General features: G+C 40.7%; 2 protein-coding genes across 2 annotated transcripts in view; one reads left to right on the top strand and one right to left on the bottom strand.

Moving 5' to 3' along the window:
- The window catches only part of LOC111563321 (solute carrier organic anion transporter family member 3A1-like), a 32691-nt gene extending 24402 nt beyond the window's left edge, over window positions 1-8289 (bottom strand). The window contains exons 1-2 of the mRNA XM_023262354.3: window positions 7717-8289; window positions 4060-4519 (exon numbers count right to left, since the gene is read on the bottom strand). Of these exons, the coding sequence (XP_023118122.1) occupies window positions 4060-4519; window positions 7717-7875 (619 nt within the window). The 5' untranslated portion in view covers window positions 7876-8289. The remainder of the gene's footprint in view (window positions 1-4059; window positions 4520-7716) is intronic.
- A 4898-nt stretch (window positions 8290-13187) lies between these two features.
- LOC111563322 (high choriolytic enzyme 1-like) lies at window positions 13188-14029 on the top strand. The gene has a single exon (XM_023262355.2). The coding sequence runs from the start codon at window positions 13232-13234 to the stop codon at window positions 14024-14026; it is 795 nt and encodes a 264-aa protein (XP_023118123.2). The 5' UTR covers window positions 13188-13231; the 3' UTR covers window positions 14027-14029.
- The last annotated feature ends 5826 nt before the right edge of the window (window positions 14030-19855 follow it).

Below are 19855 nucleotides of genomic sequence, written 5' to 3'. Positions count from 1 at the left end.
AATTCAGACTGAAGTAGGGCTGCAACTAACGATTATTTTAACAATCGATTAATCGGTAGATCCCCAAAGCAAATAAGATCATTGTAGTGAAGCAGTGTTTCCTCGAGGATTTTTTTCAGCAGCAGTGGCAGGCTCTCCGGGGAGCTGTGGCAAGTAAACAAATGACAATTGACTGCAGATTTTACTTGTACAACCTATTTACTGAATGGCCAGTTGAAAATGGCTTTTTAAAGGCTCAATGTAAACAAAAAAAAAAAGATTTGAACAAGCTCATCTGAACACGCAGTCAGCAGTTACATCATGGTGTGTAGATATTAGCTTAATGCTATCAATAGTTTACTCACGTTAGCGACACTGAGTTGGCACCGGGCCCAATTAACTGAAGCTACTGATATGTTACGTAACGTTTACTGGCTATCAATATTTTGCGAATGTCTATTTAACTTGTCTGAACAAAAACAATAAAAGGATCTTTGTCTAAAAGACAGAATGCCATCTCTTTAAAAAAATTAGGCAGTAATGCTACATGTGCCCTGTCTGAAAAGGGCTAAAATGGTGTATGTAAAAGTTAGCATTTAGCTAGCTATGTTGCTGTGATTTCTGATCATCAGTAACTAATAAACAAATAATGCATTTCAAAAAAAAAAATGTTGCATTTCTGACAATGTCATATGGGGGAATGAGCAGCCTGGTGGAGTACTGCACTCTCTGAGTGCTTTTCCAGTTAATAATTCTTACAATTGAAAACATGTGAAAAGGATAATAATGGATAGCTTTTATCCTGATTGCTCGATTTTCCTACTGTCATAATGTTTTTAAATACAGTGAGTTAACCCAGCATGTGTCTCTTACAGATTTTCTTCTTCAAAGATATTTCTTGTTCAGGCAACACTGAAATTAATGTTAATTTTAAAAAACAACATTTAAATAAATGGACAGCCCAAACAAACCAAAGACTATACAATACCACGCAACATCCAACTAGTAGAATGCGGTTAAGTGAAGCTTTTCCCAGAGGGGCAATTGGACCGACAGATGGTAGTCAATAAAAACAAAAATGTGTGTTGTTGTTATTGATCACCAAACACATCAAGCAAAAATATAGGGCGGACTAGAAACTACAGGACAACAACCACAGCTAATAACAGGAAAAGATGGTGGAATAAAGGAAATCATAAATGTATTTGTGTAAAATGTCAGTCATGAGAGAAGCAAAACAAACTATATAAACTATGCTGAGATTAGTTACTATATCTGAGGTCTGTTTTCTGTATGGTTTTGACTTGATTATAAGGTTCACTGCTGATGAGACTCACAGGATTTATAAGTGACCAGCTAAAAAGCATCAGTCTGTGACATAGTTTTGGTGGCTGTGTGCAGAACCACAGCCTTTATAACAAAGCTTCTGTCTGATCTGATCACTGACGAAAACTCTAATATTGAAAAAACAAAATGTTTTTCGATATAAATTCCTTATTTTAGTAATAATTGACGTGTCTCTTTTCATTTCTCTTCCTATGTCTCATTCTCTCCCCCTCTGCACAGATGGAGCTCTGCTACTAGCAGGTCACTGAGCGGTGAGAACAGGAATGGTGCATAGCTTCAGTGACTGTCTCTGAACTGTTGCCTTGGTAACTTTGGCAGACATGCTGTAATGTGTGTCATGTTGACCTCTTGGTGCTGCTGTAACTATAACCACAGTCTACTGCTGCTCAGATTTGGGATTACAGTGCTTTGCTAGAGGGCCCCTACAGTATATGAATGAGGGCAGGATCACAGCCACAATTTCACTCTCAGTCATGACAAAACAGATCATACGAGCTATTAAATTATTAGTCTGTAATCCTCTGTTCACAAAACTGTTTCTCTAACCTTTAACACAAACTAGATTTCATTTTTTATTTCTGATTTTGCGTCTAACAGTGTCCTAGAAATCCATAAATTCCTATAAAATCAAGGAAAGTACTGTCATGATTCTTATTTAGTGTTACATATTGCCCATTGGATCAAACCATTCAACACCTAGGAACACTCTAATGTTCCCTCGCCAAGCATTTTAGTAGGAACAATTATAAATGTGCTTATTAATGCAAGTGTCAAACATCAAAATAGGGACAAAAGGGAATCTCATTGACTTTGATCGTTGGGGCTGATTTGGATATTTGTGAAATTGGTCGTCTGTTATTTTCAAGAACATCATGAACTTCTCAGTTTACTCAGTGATGTGGTAAAAAAGTAATTAAAAAAAACATCCAGTAAACAACAGTGCTACATATTAAACTGAAAAGTTTCTAAGGGAGTTGTGAGGAAAACGGTCAGTAAATCCTAACTGTAGCGCTGCAGCGAATGATAAAATAATCAATTTGTTATCAACTATTAAATGAATTGCCAAATGTTCACAAATCATTGTCAGTCAAAGGAAAAAAGTCAAAATTCTCTGATTACAGTTTCAAAATTTTGTGGTTCCTTTACACCTTTCTGACAGTTCAATAATTGAATATCTTTGAGTTGTAGATAAAGTAAGACATTTAAGGTCTGATTGACATTCTTTACCATTTCCTGACATTTTATAGACCAAACAATTGATGATTTAATGGCAAAAATAATCAGCAGATAAATCAACGATGAAAATAATCATCAGTTGGAGCCCTACTTGACTGTGTTGAGCAGAGAACCATCTAAAAACACACAGCACATCCAGCCCTGATGTAGAAGGGTGACAATAGCAGAGGACCACATAAGGTTCCATTTATATCATCCAAGTACAGAAATCTGAGGCGTCAGTGAGCACAAACTCATCAAAACTCAGACTCGAAAATGTAGCCTGGTCTGACGAATCTTGATTTCTGCTGAGACTGCTGATGGTGGGCTCACAATTTGGCAACAACAACACGACTTCATTGACCTAATTAGCCTTTTGTCAACAGTCCAGCCAACTGCTGATGGTGGTGTAATAATGTGGGCAATGTTTTCTTGGCACACTTTGGGCCTGTAATACCAACAATCATGTTTTCATGACCACAGTCTGTTTTGGTATGGTTTTAGACAATGCACATTCCTTATTGGCCACGATTAACTGTCTTCTAATGACTACTTTCAGCATCATAATGCAGCATGTCACAAAGCAAAAGTCATCTGAAGCTGGCTTCATGAAGGTGTATTTCAGTGGCCTCCCCAGTCACCAGATCTAGAACCTTTGTTCGTGGTAGAACAGGTGATTGGCAGGATGAATGCACAGCTGGAAAATCTGCTCAAGTGATGTGAAACAATCATGCTAACGTGGAGTACAATCACAAATGGAGGTTTCCAGCATTTTCGGGAGCACTGACACTAAGAACTGAGACTAGTTTGAGAGAACTGGGGGTCTGACCCAGTATTGTTCTGGAGTTTCTAATAAAGTGCCCAGTGATGTACACTACCATTCAAAAGTTTGGGGTCACTTAGAAATGTCCTCATTTTTGAAAGAAAAGCAGTTTTTTCAATGAAATTAACAATCAGAAATACAGTCTAGACATTGTTAATGTGGTAAATGACTATTCTAGCTGGAAATGACTGATTTTAGTGGAATATCTACATAGGGGTACAGAGACACATTTCCAGCAACCATCACTCCTGTGCTCTAATGGTTTATTGTGTTAGCTAATGGTGCTGAAAGGCTAATTGATGATTAGAAAACCCTTGTGTAATTACGTTTGCAGATGAATAAAAGTGTGAGTTTTCATGGAAAACAGGAAATTGTCTGGGTCACCCCAAACTTTTGAATGGTAGTGTATGCCACAATATTTCATGATATTTAGATGGAGGATGGACAGGTGTGTGGATATCTGTTAACTGTAGATAGACCCACAGACAGTTTCCACCTCCAGCATAAAGGTAGAATTATACTGAATTAATTGCAGACTTTTTTAGGTAGTTGCACAACTAATTGTTCAAAAGAGTGTATTTGTAGCAGATATGCACATGATGGTTGTGTAAAAACATGATTAATTTGACTTTTTAAAATTATTTAGCTAAAGCTAAAGTGTATTAGGTTGTGCTCTGGTCTCCCCTACGACTTACCTATGTACAGTGAGGAGTCCTTCCTGTGGACATGGTCATCAATATAGGACACTCCCAAAGGCTGGACAGGTGTGGCCCCAATGCCCAGCAGAACCTGGGCTCCGATCAGCAGAAGGTACATCATGTTGGTATTGGCTCGGTTGCCACATTTAAACCCAGAGTCTCGGTTTTCTGACCTGGAGATGTTAGAACAGATGTCCCTGCCGTCTTCAGCATGCCACGAGTCACCGGCTTCGTACTCATACTGATGAGTCAGGAACTCTGGCAGAGCTGACAGCAATGCTCCCAAAGCCATGACAATCCCACCGCAGCCAATCAGGCGAGGCCGGTGGGCTTTGGCGCCAAAGTAGCTGACAAACAGGATGAGGGCCAGGTTGCCGATTTCAAAGCTGCTCGCAATGACGCCCACATCGGCACTCTGGAGGTTGAAGCGTCTCTCCAGAGTGGTCAGAACACTTACCTGGCAGAGAAGGAGAGAGACAAAGGACAAGTGTTACAACTAGCAGCCAATCACATCTAACTGTTTAAGGTGGTTTATCCTTGAATTTATATAGTTACTTTTCTATTACATGCTGTAATAGAATGGTGGTTTATCCTTGAATTTATATAGTTACTCTTCTATTACATGCTGTAATAGAATGGTGGTTTATCCTTGAATTTATATAGTTACTCTTCTATTACATGCTGTAATTGTTCTCATGAGAATGTAGATTTTACATGTTTTCCATATAAATGACTGTATATAATAATAAAGAGTATGTAGCTTTAGGATTTATGCAGTAGAAGTTGGAACTGCAGCCAGCTGCCACTGCTGAAAGCTCATACCAACAACAGCAACCTGTTGGTAACACACAGTAGCTAAGATGCTCTGCAGAGTGGGATGCTTCCAGCATCTTTATCCCCAAACCTCTTCCCCATCATACAACGACATCCCTAAGGCCAGCCTGACGCCAGCCTCACTCAAGGAGATGTGTGCATGTGTGGCTTTAGGCAACAAAGCTCACTCAGCTGTTTTAATTAGCCACAAACACACTGTCTGATGTGTGCTCGGTTTACAGATTGAGGGTAAATGGTTGGTCAGGAGTTATTTTAGACTTGTATTCATCATTTATCCACAGCAAAAGGCAAACCATAAGCCCAAAGACTTCTTAATGCCTTTCAAGTTAAAAAGGAGAATTTAACCACGACCTTGTACGCTACAGAGGTGAAATCAGATGGAACATGTATGTTTGCCTTTCATCTTTTTGCTGTGTTGTTTATGCTATCTGACCAAATTTCATTAAAAAATAAGACAATTTGCTCTAGTCTTGTTTATTAGGTTAGTATTATTAAGTCAGGCTGTGGCTTATTTCCAATACTGATTAATCAATTTCATATAAAATTCCCAATTCCTTAAAGCCCATTTGCTATCAGATCAAAATAAGTTTTAAATCCTAAGTAACAGGGTGGACCCAAGCTATTCTTGACACTTAAATGATTAGCAAAACAGCTGATCAATAACCTTTGAAACTGTCAATCGACTAATCAGTTATTCTTAGTTACTTTTGCCATGTAACAGTATAAGTATGACTGCCTCTGGATAAATGAGTACTGCAGGTTCTATGTTTATTGAAAATCGATGGATGTTATGGTCACTGAAGGAGTAAAAACTGAGATGCAGGCCCTTAGCCTAGTCATGCTGTTCTGAACCTGTCCTTAGAGAAAAGCCACCAGAGGTGTCTGGACAGCAGTCGACAAAACTAGACAACTGGCAGCCCCCACCTTCCAAAAAAGGATGAACAATCTGTAATTCACTTCTAAAATAGGAAAGTGGCTGTCAAGTGCCTGTTATTTCGTCTGTGCAACACTAACCTAGTTCTGTCACCAAACACATGGAGGGACTATCTGACAAGATGCTACAGCTGCATGTCTGATCATCATTTTCATTTATTTCACATTTACTGAAATTATCTATCTGATCTTAAGTTTAAAAAAATTGTTCAATAACATAGCAAGTTAGGGGGGCATATTTCAGAGGTCATAGGATCTTTATGACAGAGTTTATGCATGGTTTCAGATTGGATGCTTCAAGAGAGCCACCCCTGTGCAGCTTTTATATTCCAGATTTAGCCACTTCAGTCCAGTCCTCTCTGACATTCGCCGACAACAAAAAGACTACAGTCTGCTGAGTTAAAATTAAGTGCCACTGAGAAAAAAAGTACACTGAATCAGCACAGTAGCTGAAAAAAAAACAGAGAAAGAATAAAGGTGATGATAAAGAATATTTTATACAAGAGAGGATAGACAGTGCTTCTACAGCGTTTTTATCTGCTAAACATGCATTCCTGGTTCAGATGCTGTTTTAAAGGAGGATGCTCCACTGCAGTCTTCAAGGAAGAAAAATAACCATTGCAAAACACAATAAACCAGCTCAGTTGTTTCTCTGCCAAGCTGCAGAGTTAAACAAATGTCACGGAGGAACATTTTTTTTCAAGCTCTTTCAGATTTTCCTAAACAAATCCTCCATTCCAAACCAGCCACCAAAAAGTGCATCAGAAGTCTATAAAGGCTGGATCTATAGACAATGAAGTCACAGACCTTTGCCCTTTTGGAATTAATTCCTTATCTGTGTTGATCTGACTAAGATTAAAGCAGCATTTCTAGTGATCTACACCTCTCTCAGTATATTTAGCAGACAGGTGTAAAGATGCTGTGATGCTGAGCTCACTCAAAATAACTTCAGCCCCATCCTGTTATGAACCTACACATATTTATGGTATCACATCTGTGCTGACACCTATCAGGGGAATTGGCTTTGATCAAAATGAATAAAGATGATTACAACGTCATCTTTCTTTTTTTCTACAGATTTACAGTAAGTGGATGAGCCAAAAAAAAAAGACTAATGAAGGCAGATGTCATAAATGTTGAGGTTAAGCCTTTGTCCCCACCACAAACACAGGGGATTAATCCCACTGCACTTGAGAATTCCTTCATTATACCTCTTCCTCACACATTATGAATGAAATACTTCGTTTTTTTGCATTTTCATTTTGTTTTGGATCCTAAAATCATTCTTTTCGTCTGCTGAATATGGCATTATTTCTTATACTCTTAAGATGACAGTCATCTAAAGATACCTGCGCTAATGTCAGCACACTACTGTAATCACATGGTCACAGGAAATGCGGTGTTAATGAGGAAAGAAAAAAGCTTTTGTTTTCTCTGTTGTGGAGATCACGTCATCTCCTAGGCCTTCATCCTCCAGTGTCAAAGGCCTCCTGCATTATTGAGGAATACGGCTGCAGAGAGCGTAGCAGAGCCGGCAGGTTGGATGAAGCTCCTGACCAGTATTTCGTAACCTGGTCTCCAGCAGAACATCCATACACATATAAAATTCCCCAACAACGTGGAGCCTCCGGCCGCTGTGACGCGCTTTGTGTCATGCGGATGGCGCAGAGGCCTGATGGATAATACGCAGCAAGTCATCAATCAGGCACAGCAGCGCATCCCGTGGTTACTGAGCGATGTGATTAATAATGCGATCAGAATAATGCGACTATTAACCGCATCAGCTGAAGCGCCGCATCGCACTGTCTGCCTGAACCGGTCTGAAGGACGCAGCGTTAACCCGACGGTACCGTTCCTTCACAGCAACACTGTGTCCATAAAACTCACCAGATAGGCGCCCACGGTGCCCTGTGCCAACATGAGCGCACATTCCGACACCAGGAAGATCTTAATGTTGGAAAAACACGAGGTCTTCTTCTGGTTGTCATCCTGCTCCGGGTCGTCGGTGCTGCTCTGCTCTGTGCAGATCTGGTTTTTAACCTGCATCCTTCGGCTCAGGCTCCGGTCGGGTTGGACGGCATGAAACTGAACGGGTCCGGTCCGGAGGAGAGCATCTGGTTATGATGATGACGAGCTGCACTGCAGAAGAAGTGCGAATCTTGAGTCAATAGCCCGTCTAGGCTGAAATCTACAGCGAGCAGCTCTGCTGTCCACTCAGCATTACGCACAGTCCGTCAGCGACCTCTCTTCTGCTCCCGTCCAGCCAGTGCGGATCAGCGAGGCTACATCATATTTAAATACGTAGGCGTGTGTATGTATGACGGCCTCCAAGACCCGACGTACAACAGGACGCTGTTTTCCCACATCCGGGATGTTACACCGCCATCCAGCACCGGTTTTGGTTTCTCAGCCCGGTTCCGAGCCGCAGCTCTGCGTCCTGCAAGCGGTGTTCTGACGCTCCTCCCATCCGTAGAGCTGTTACCTCACGGTCCCCCCTCCCTCCCCTCTCAGTTCCTCCCCCTCTCTCGCAACTACATCCCTCATCATCCTCTACCTGTGGGGACACTCGGGTTCATCATCGCCACACAGAATGTCATCAGAACTCTGTCCGAAGGGTCCCCATAAACAGTGATACAGAATGCCTGCATAATTGCTTGTCCTTGTGTTGCAGATTGATACTGCAACAAAAGCACCATCAGCTGTGAAACGGATTCCTGCATTTAAAAACCATCACACATAGTCTTTATAGGATTTATCCATTAAAGCACAGCAGCCATTTAGGTTCAGCACTTAATTGCACAGTGGCTCAGTGGTTAGCAGTTTCACCTTGCAGATAGATTCACATCCCAGCCTTCCTGAGATCTTTCTGCATGGAGTTTGCATGTTCTCCCTGTGCATGAGTGGGCTTTATCCAGGTACTCCAGCTTCCTCCCACAGTCTAAAACACGCTGAGGTTAATTGGTGATTCTAAATTGTCCGTAGGTGTGAATGTGAGTGTGATTGTTTGTCTGTCTGTGTAGCTCTATGATAGACTGGTGACCTGTCCAGGTGAACCCTACCTTCACCATAAGTCAGCTGGGACTCCAGCCCTCTGTGACCCTAATGAGGATTATACAGTGTGTAGATAATGGATGGATGGACTTAATTGCCCTCAGGCCATAGAAGCCACAATAGTTGCTTCCTCAATATAATCCAGCCTAATTTTACACTGATATGCTACTCTATGTTAACTAGAACAGAAGATATCCCAGTCTGAGAAGATCCTCTGTAACTTCACATCAGATTCAAGTGTAGTCAGTCCTCTGTAGAGTGGCTGTCATCTACATGTGTCAAGTCAGAGGTGACTGGGTTTTCTGTTTGATCTTGTTTAGTCACTGACATGAAGAAATGGTGGATGGATTGTCATTGTGAGGCAGTACTGACATGTTACGATACCAAAAAAATGGGAGCAATGAGATAAGGAGGATGAGGGCAAAAGGGATGGACGATAGAATCACAGTTCCTCAAATGACCACTTGAGGCTGGTTTCAAATTGCAAGTCAATCTCCACAGACCATCATGGTAAAGTGTCCCAACTTTACAGCGGAAACAAACATGTTTACAGCCTGGTATAAACAACAAGTTTGTTCTTGATTTCAAATCGTCCTGTTCACAGAACTTTTTTAGAGTTAGGAGAAGTCAGACGCTATCAAGATGTTGATGTACAGAGTCATCACTGTACAAAACAAAATTCTCAACAAAGCTTGAAATTGTCAGTGTGGCAGGTCGCTGCTTTGGTTGTTGGTTCCCGTAGTGAAGCAGATTTTGGAACAGCAGCATGTAGATAATGGAAGGGGCAGAGAAAACCATGTAACACATGTAGCCAATAGCAAGATTGTACCTGCAAATTACACCTGGTGAGTCAGACTACCTCGATGTAGAATTTCCGTCACTTGATTCCAATGATTCCGCAGCATTGCTTTATTACTTCATTAGTGTACACGTTATCAGGTAGCTACTCGGCAACATTCACTGACTTTAAAGGATCAAGGCAAAGAAAGATAAGAAAAAAAGGGCAGATTGAGAGTCTCTTTAGGGCAAACATGAAGCATGGAGGCGTCTTATTAAGGCAAAAACATATCCTGGGACTCAAAAAATGGAACTTGGATTGAAGCAGTGGGTAGCTGACATATGACTGTAATAGCAGCTTCAGCTTGGGTAACCTATCTTCATGCTTGGCTGAACTTTACTCTGCTGGCTCAGGATGGTTAAAAATTCAAAACTTTGCCCCACAAGAACCCTATTACACACATCAGCAGCCCTCTGTGTTGTACTGCTGTGGATGTTCTACATCAAAATATTCTCTATGAAGTACTATTGTATCAGTGTTAACAAATGCTTAGGGACCATTACACTTACATTCTTAATATTTTATGATTTTAAATACGCACTTTAAGTTTTAAGCTGCCATATTTTGACATTTATGATGGTGTGATTCTCCTCCTAAGTTTGACTTAATGATGATAGGGTGTGTGTTGTGTTGAATTGTTACAATGTTCTTAATGGCTGTTATGAGAACTGAGTGTATGATCACTGTAACCATTAAGCCAAAAGGTAGCTGCTGCTATGATGCCCCTGAATGTACTGATTGTACACTATTGATGTTGCTAGTGCAGTTCAAGGTATCCAGCTATAAGTTAAGGATGCAATGTACACTACCATTCAAAAGTTTGGGGTCACCCAGGCAATTTCATGTTTTCCATGAAAACTCACACTTTTATTCATGTGCTAACATAATTGCACAAGGGTTTTCTATTCATCAATTAGCCTTTCAACACCATTAGCTAACACAATAGACCATACAGGAGTGACGGTTGCTGGAAATGGGCCTCTGTACGTCTATATAGATATTCCTTTAAAAATCTGCTGTTTCCAGTTACAGTAGTCATTTACCACATTAACAATGTCTAGACTATATTTCTCATTACTTTAATGTTATCTTCATTGAAAAAAACTGCTTTTCTTTCAAAATAAGGACATTTCGAAGTGACCCCAAACTTTTGAATGGTAGCTTACCTCTCCATTGTGCCATTTATAAATGCCTCCTGGAATTCTGCTATGGTTGTGATGGTTGAATTAGACCAGCAGCACCTCCAAAAGATGGCCATGATTTACATGTTGGTATATCAGCTAGTGCTAGTAGTTTTTTCATTCAGCATGATAAAAAAAAAAAATACCTAAAATTCACCGTGAGGGTAATATTCTTTTTTTTTTTTTAATTCACAGAAATCTAGGTGATAGTCTGATTGCAGGAATCTTGATGAGAACGTTTATCTGCACTATCATGGAAAACGAATGAAAATGACAGCAGATGGGTGGTGCAGAGAAAGCAGTAATAAAAAATCGAGGGAGAGGAGACTCTATTATAACCATAAAATGAGAGAGCATTGAGTGCCAAGGTCACTTACCACTCACCCTGCAGCTTTTGGCTCACAATATTCCTCGGACAATTCAGATGCTCTATCAGGACCAGTTCAATAGCATCTGAAGCAGCACAATCTATCAGGCGAACTGTGGACTCAGCAAGGAGAGCGTCCATTTCTCATGGAGTCACTCAGAGTACTCGGGGTGATTTAAGATCAACCACAGTGCTTGCTGATGCAGTGCAAGCCAACTGAAGACATTATTTTAGGATGCCTCTTAATCACAAGGTCCATCGAAAGAAGAATGCATTTATGCATCTGCCCTGAAACAAACAAATAAATCATTTAAACATAGGTATATATGATGTCACACTTTATTCTCATTGCGAAAACCTTTGATGCCCTTTGTAGGTTTTGGCTTCATTTTGACAGATGAGTCTATTTTTTTTTTTATTTTTTATTTTTTTTATGCATGGCATATAGTATATAATAGTGCGCATATATGCCTTTGCCGTGTTGAATATCTGTGTAAGAACAGTGGCTCTTTAGAAAACTCTACTTCGATTTAAAGGCACTGAGAGAAAAACTCTTTCTAGTGCTGAAAATATATGAACAGTTGTCTCTTCTTCAGGCTTTGGGCAAAAATATACCAAAATAAATAATTTACCCAAGGATGAAATATTATCCCAAAAATAATACAAAGTAGAAGAGATTCGCTGATTTTTTTTGTTCTTATTCATTTGAATTTGTTGAATAAGCCAAATTTGTCTCGAGTTTAAAAGTTTCACATCTGTCATAAATACTGGAAGTGCTCAAAAAGAGAAAAGTAGTCAAAAAAACAACACAATGTAATAAAAGAAATGCTCACCACATAAGTAGTAATAGTTCTACTGGCTATATATTGTTGATTTAGTGACTCAAAGTCATTTTAGTCTTGACCTCACTGCAAATTTTCAGCATGAATAGCACAACTAAAAGAAGTTGTGTGAGTTAATAGTCAATTAGATAGTTTGAGAAATAGATTTTTATTATTGTGCAAATAGGATCATCTTGGCCTTATCCTTCTGCTGAAGGCCAAAGCGATTAGCATTGTGTTTCAGTTCTACATTTATTTGTGGCAGCTATGAGTGAAAGGTACAATCCATGTGTCAAATAGACATAAAAGAATAGTTTTGTTTTTAAATATCCACAATCAGGTTTTTATGTCCCCTGTGCTTAGATTTATGACAAAAAATCTAAAAACTAAAGACATTTGTATCAGTCTCAGCTGTGCTTAGCATTTAGTGTTAACAGCTAAATATTGACATGCTATTGTGCTAAACAAAGATGATGAATATAGTTAAAATTATTCCTGCTATAACCAGCTTATTAATCATGTCTTTGTGTGTTTGTTGGCATGTTAATAATAATATTTAGCTTCAAGCACTGCTGTGCATATCAACAGAACAGAGATTCAGATTCAGATTCAGAAAACTTTATTTGTCCCCAGGGGGCAATTAAAAAGACACGTAGAGCAGTCAGTGCAAGAGGGGCAAGAATACTACGGTAAAGCAAGTATTCTGTCAGTGTTGTTCATTTACTTTGATCGCATAATCGAAGTATGGAAATCTCTACAGGATAGGAACAATCTTGATTGGCAAAAATATACTTTATTATTTTGCTTTCGTGAAGATAGTTTTGACAGATGACAAGAGGCTTTACTGGCTGAGGACCATTTCATGTGTTTATTTAAACAACAGCCTCCCAGTGAAGCTGTGTTCATCCCTATAAATTCCTGACATAACAAACCATGTTGGAACAGTAGGTTTGCCTGTGGAGTCCTACCTTCAGAGGTTTATTTAGGCCTAGCAGTGTGGACCCCAACCCATAATCCTCCTGCAGACACACCTGCAGAGGAGAGTATAAAGACCCTGCACTGAACTGAGTCACACATCAAGCTTCAAGGAGTTTCTCCACAGCAGCTCTTGACAGAAGCTCCAGTCTCCAGACCGATCTTGAAGATGACTCCCTCTGCCAGCCTGCTGCTGCTGCTGCTGCTTGGCCTCTCTCAGGCTTTTCCTGTGGAGGAGGAAGGAAGCTCAGAAGAAGAAGAAGGAGAAGAAGAAGACACTATTGACATGACCACCAGGATTCTGAGCACCAACAACGGCTCCAATGAGAACCTGCTGGAAGGAGACTTGCTGGCTCCCATAACCAGAAACGCCATGAGGTGCTTTTCCCAGAGCTGCTTGTGGAAGAAAGCCAGTGGTGTGGTGACGGTCCCCTATGTCATAAGCTACCACTTCAGTCAGTCTCAGAAGAACATGATCGCAAGAGCCATGAAGGCGATGGAGAGAAGGACCTGCATCCGCTTCAAGGAGCGTTCCAGAGAGTACGACTTCATCAGCATCGAGAACAGACAGGGATGTTTCTCCGCTCTGGGCAGAACCGGAGGCAGACAGGTGCTGTCCCTCAGCAAACAGGGCTGCCTCCACCACGGCATCGTCATTCACGAGCTCAACCACGCTCTAGGCTTCCAGCACGAGCAGACCAGGAGCGACCGTGACTCCTATGTCAGGATCAACTGGCAGTACATCAAACCATCAACTGCCTACAACTTCCACAAACAGAACACCAACAACCTGAACACTCCCTACGACTACTCCTCCATCATGCACTATGGAAGAACAGCCTTCACCACTCAGTATGGGAAGGAGACCATCACCCCGTACCCCAACCCCAACGTACAGATCGGCCAGAGGCAGCGCCTGTCCTCCTGGGACGTCAAGAGAATCAACCTGCTCTACAGATGTTAACAACAAGGCTTCTGATCCCATCTTGGTCAAAACCTATGTAGCGATAACAATGTTGACACCACACTCTCTCTCTATGTTTTTTTCTGCAATTAATCAATAGCTACTATAAGCCACAGAAACGAGGCTTCAAATTAGTGTATTCTTTTTCTACATATTATTTGATGATTTGACTCCATATAGCTAAAGTATCTCTAATAAAGTTAATGCAAAGTGACTGATTCTGGTCTGCATCTGAGTTTGTACCTGTAAAAATGTGCATTTGCACACACTGATCAGCGTGACTGAGAACACAATGAGGACAACCTGACAGCAAAGATATGGCACAATATGTAAAAAAAAACTAAAACTAAAACTTCCAAACGGAATTAAAAATGGGGGGAAAAAAAACTTTTTGAAGAGAGTCACTGTGAAAACGTGCAAATTTAACACATGCTTGTTTAACCTTGAAATGGAAATGCTCATTTCTGTAATCAATTTAGGGAGTTTACACCTCAAATAGTCTCTGTGCACTATACTGATGTAGGTTTTAAACGTCAGTGTGATTCTAAAAGAGAGTAGTGTGCTGTAATACAGCTCCAATGGGTCCTGTAATCAAAAGCTTTGTTTTCAACTGTACAACACCTTATAGGAATATTTAAAATGAAACAAAACCTGCCTAGATGTTTGTCAAACCTAAGAGCAATGTAGGACCAAGACTCCATGATATTATTACATACTTAAGGTATATTTATGGGGTGTTTTAATCCTGGAATGCAGCCAGGTCCTCCTTGGGGTATGGTGGTCCAGATGCCCGGCAAGCGGCCTGGTTGAACAGAGCCGTCAAGGTAGTGGGCTGAATAAACCAGTGTTACAACAGAATTCTTCAGAATTTGCAAAAACGTACCGAGTCCAGTACTGACAGCAGTCACTGAAGTTGTAGGATCTCGCCCCGACTGGAATCTCCAGCCAGACTTTAAAGTGGTGTTGATTGGTGGCAGGCCCGGAGTGGCTAATCAGGAGGACCGGGACAGTTCTCGGTGGGCCAGTCTGATGTTTGGGCCAAGAGGGCCGGTGTTCACTTTTTTTTTTTTTTTTTTTTTTTTGCAGACGCACCCTGACGTAACACGTCCAGTGGTGCACACGATCAGTGGTGTTTGAAGGCAGGAATTAAAAAGAGGAAATCTCTGGAAACAGACTCAGCCGAATTTACTAAAATTGGCAACTTTTCCACTAAAATGAGCACGCAGTTTGAAACGACAAATGAGAACGATGAAACGGTTACGGCAAGTTGACGAACTTTGCCTGCAAATCACCGTTCAAGTTAATTAATTATCAAGTCAGTGAATTGTGTGGCATTGTGGCACATAACACAACGTTATATAATTTAAATAATAGTATGATGCGACACCACATAACTGGGAAACTTGGTCTTGTAGCCCCTCAGAGTTAGAAGAAAGATCGAGCACCAAGCAGCAGCCATGAGCCCATAAGTCCAAAGTGGGCAGGTAGGATTGCTCATTGAGTGAATATTATAATTAATGTAACGCAGAGTATGGTGTAAACCTGCTCTATATGAAAAGTACCCTGAGATGCTATGAGATAATTCAGGACTACATTAATGAAACAGACCTGAACTGATCAGAAGGCTTTGTAAAAAGGGGAGATTTGTGCTGAGAATTATGACCATTTTTAAAATGTGACTTAGTGTCAGAAGCAGAGCCAGTAGTGATGAGGGGATTGCTCCTGTCAGTATACCAAGCAGGGACCCTGACAACACCGACAATCGAATGTCTTTGTATTGTGGGAGAAAGGTAGAGCACCTACCCGGGCAGAGCAGAGCAGCCAATTCAAACACCTTTTTGTTCTGTGGCAACTCTTCCAACCACTGTATCTCAGTGCACACGCTAATATAACCTCATCATAAACCACCACACCGGAAACCCATGAAAAGCACCAGTGTATGCCATAAATTTTCCACAAAGTTAGCTAGACATCCACCACAAGTCAGGATATAGATTAGATGAACAATTGTTGAGAAAAGTGGAAAACACACAGACAGAAGTTCCTTCATTTATTAGTGAGATATTCGTTAAATGATCATGAATCTTGTGATATCATACATGTTGGCATGAAACCTGGCAGGTTTTGGCTGACCCCATGAACCTCTCTTTTGTATGGTAGGAAACACATTCTCTTCCCAGCTGCAGCCGCCCGAGTAGTTAAAAGGGATTACACACTGAATGACGGTATGCTGTATTGCTTTGCACAGCTAGCAGCCTTGTGTGAGACTACCCCGCTCTCCTTTTCTGCTACTTGATGCTAACGTTAGCCAACTAGCTACGGCAAATGAGAATTAGACAACATATCCTTCGATGTGTTCACAATTTTTTGCAAGGCTTTCCAACAAACCTCATTGTTAAATGCTTTGACAGCTCCATCTGCTCTGCTCTTGTTTTTCTGCTCTTGCATTTGAAATTATTTGCAAGAAATCAATGAGAAACTGAAGCTTAAATGCAGATCTTAGAAGTGAAACAGACTTCTGGGCTCTTTAGCCACGCTAACATTTCTCTACAGCTGGCCCTTTCAGCCTGCTGGCTGGTTCTCCACTTCAGTCCAGACTAATAATATCTCAGCAACAATTGTGTGAATTGTCATGGAATTATGTGCAAACATCCATGGTCCTGGGGGGGTTACTCTTTTCTCTGTCAGCCCCAAACCTTCCCTGTTGTGCCACCATCAAATGAATGCTAAAAGCTATGACTGTTGATCTGGCTCTCAAAGTAGCACCAGAAGATGTTGCACAGTGCTCACCCTTTACACTGCAGTTATCCAGCTTTTATCGTAACTACCCTCCTGACTGCTCTGCTACCTGTTGTCCTCGCTTTCAAACATGACTACAGACTCTTAGTGTTGTTCAAAAATAGTTGGTTATCTGCACTACAGGCCAAAAGTTTGTAAGCGAGATCAAATTTGTACAAAGAAAGATCATAGTTTCATTGGCATACTTTGCAAAAAAATAAACATGATTATTACATAAATAGTCACTCATCGGAGTGCACTTTCACTATAATTATCAGGTATTTGGGTTTTTCTTGCTTAGACGTTGCTTTCTTCAAAGTAGCTTCTTCTGGCTTTGACAACAGCATGGCATATATGAGGCATTTGTTCCACAAGTTTTTTTTAAGGTATGTGCCAGGAACTGCATTCCAAGCTTTCTTAAGTTCATCAGTGTGACACCGCTGATTCGTGGGAAGCACTTTTCTGACTGATCGATCCAATTCGTCCCACACAAGCTCAAATGGACAGAGGCCTGGAGACTGAAGGGGCCCAACCATCTTTTGAAGAACACCTTCCTTCTATTTTTTGTCTAGGTAATCCTGACAGAGCTTGGAAGAATGCTTAGGGTCATTTTCTTGCTGCAAAAGAAACTTTCGACCTACAAGTCTTAGTCCCGATGGAACTGCATGATGCTGGAGGACGGAGTGGTACTGTTCCTTTTTCATGATACTCTTTACTTCAAGCAAATCTGCTACTCTATCACCTGCAAGACATCCCCATACCATGGCACTGCCACCTCCATGCTTTATTGTGGATGTTACGCATGGTGCCTTAAGACGCTCACCAGTTTGTCTGCCGACATACACTCTGTGATTTGAATCAAGTAGTTCAAACTTGCTTTCATCGGTCCAGAGAACTTGTTTCCAGTGATCAGAGGTTCGATTTTTGTACATTTTTGCCCGCTCATGTCTGTTTATCTTGTTATTTGGACAAAGTAGTGTTTTCTTGCAAATACACAACCCTTCAGAACAGCGTTTCTCAAACATATTTTCACAGTTGTCAGAGATTTGGGTTTTGATCTTGTCATGTTGATTTCCTTCCTTCTTTGTGGTGCTGTTTTCTAGCGATCTCTCTTACTGGTGACAATGATATATTTATCCTCTGCTTTTGTAGTAACCCTCTTTCTTCCAGACATTTTTTATCATCATAACTTCCAGTTTCTTCTAGTCTCTTCAAGGTGTAGTGAAGTCCTTTCTTGGACACCATTAGGTGTTTACGAATTTCTCTTACAGTGTTTCCTTCTTTCCTCAGTGTACAAATCTGTACTCTTGTTTCTTTACGCAACTGTTTATTTCCAGCCATTTCTTTGGTAGTTATAGAGACATGGACACAGTTGAGAATTACTCAAATTTTTTTTATGCACATTCTCAAAAACCAAAGACCTAAAGTCCATCCATTATCTATACACCACTTACTCCTTATTGAGGGGCTGGAGCCTGTCCAAGCAGACTTAGGGTGAAGGCAGGGGACAGCCTGGACAGGTCACCACTCTGTCACAGGGCTACACATAGAGACCACCAAGTACATTCACATTCACACCTACGGACAATTTAGGATTATCAGTTAACCCTAACTGTGGAAGGAAGCCGGAGTACATTGAGAAAATACACAAGGAGAACATGCAAACTCCACACAGGCCCAGGCAGACAGTGCTAACCACCAAGCCACTGTGCAGTCCCCAAAGTGCTGAAGTGAATAATGCAAACTGTGATTTGTTTTTTACTTTTGCACTGAAGTTGTGACTCTTGTAAATCTTCTCAACCCTAAAACTTTTTTTTTTTTTGTTAAGATTTATTCAGCAATTGTGTGGTAGCTTCACTGTATACCTAAAGGTAAACTGAGGAAAATGGTGCATATCAATGAAAGCGAAGTCTGATCTTGCAGTAAATACGGTCCAAAATCCACAGAATTCATGCTGGTTTTAAAGAAAGACATTGTGAACAGAAACTTGAAGTTGCTTCCAAACAGTTGGCCTGTAGTATATACTACATCTATATATTATTCAGAAAATCTACATCTTAGCTCTGTGACTGAAATGTTATGATACTACATCAACACCACAATCCAGGGCTTTCTAAATGTTTAAATACTGAACTTACCCAAACCACTCTGCATCTTGTAGCCTGCTTGGTTACATTTAAGATAATTTTAACATCAGGGTTGTGCTACTTTGGCAAATAGCAGTTTAACCCTACAATGTACAGCCAACAATCACCTGGAGTAGCTCAGATTCTGAACTTAAAGTCTGAATCTCATGACTGAGCTAAGAAACTGCATAAAGATCCACTTTCTGTCTTACTCTTTATCAATTCAATTCAATTCAGTTTGATTATATAACACTAATTTCCAATATAGGTCATCTCAGAGCACTTCACACTCTAAAGTGAAGATCTTGCAATATTATATTATAGAGTGAAACTCAGTAACTACCTTTGAACACACTCCTTTGTGACAGCAAATAGACGAAAACATTTCCTCATCTTTTAACAGGAGGAAACCTCTGGTAGAGTAAAGCTCAAGGAGGGTGGCTATCTGCTCCGACCACTTGGAGTGAGGGTAACGAGAAGATAGAACAAGATTGGTAATACCATACGTGGGTTTGCGTATTTATGTTTTCTTGTTCCATGTAGTTAATCCGCCTGCCGCTAGAGGGCATCTAGATCCGTTCTGCCTGTGGCGGTTTTGTTCTCACTTCCATGTCTAGTGTCAGACTTCTGGTAGTTAGTTGTAGTTCTTTGTCATTCTTCTTGTGTTGTAAATAAAAGCATTCTAAAATCATTCCTTTGTCTGCAACCTCCTTTCCTGCATCTGACCCTCTGCACCCACCATAAAAGAATGGGAGGCAGAGCCTTCAGTTATCAGCATCTCTATTGTGAAATCAGCTCCCAGTTTGAGTTCGGGAGGCAGACACCCTCTCTACTTTTAAGATTAGGCTAAAAACTTTCTTCTTTTATAGAGTTCATTGTTAGAGGTGCTTGGATCACCTAAGCTGTCCCTTAGTTGTGCTGCTAT

Source organism: Amphiprion ocellaris, chromosome 1, assembly GCF_022539595.1.
Source record: "Amphiprion ocellaris isolate individual 3 ecotype Okinawa chromosome 1, ASM2253959v1, whole genome shotgun sequence".
In the NCBI taxonomy this organism is placed as follows: Eukaryota; Metazoa; Chordata; class Actinopteri; family Pomacentridae; genus Amphiprion; species Amphiprion ocellaris.
The sequence above is the reverse complement of the archived record's forward strand: the minus strand, read 5'-3'. Positions and strand labels throughout refer to the sequence as shown.

Excerpts from the sequence above, each read along its gene's own strand:
- LOC111563322 (XM_023262355.2), top strand. The coding sequence starts at position 13,232 with ATGACTCCCTCTGCCAGCCTGCTGCTGCTGCTGCTGCTTGGCCTCTCT.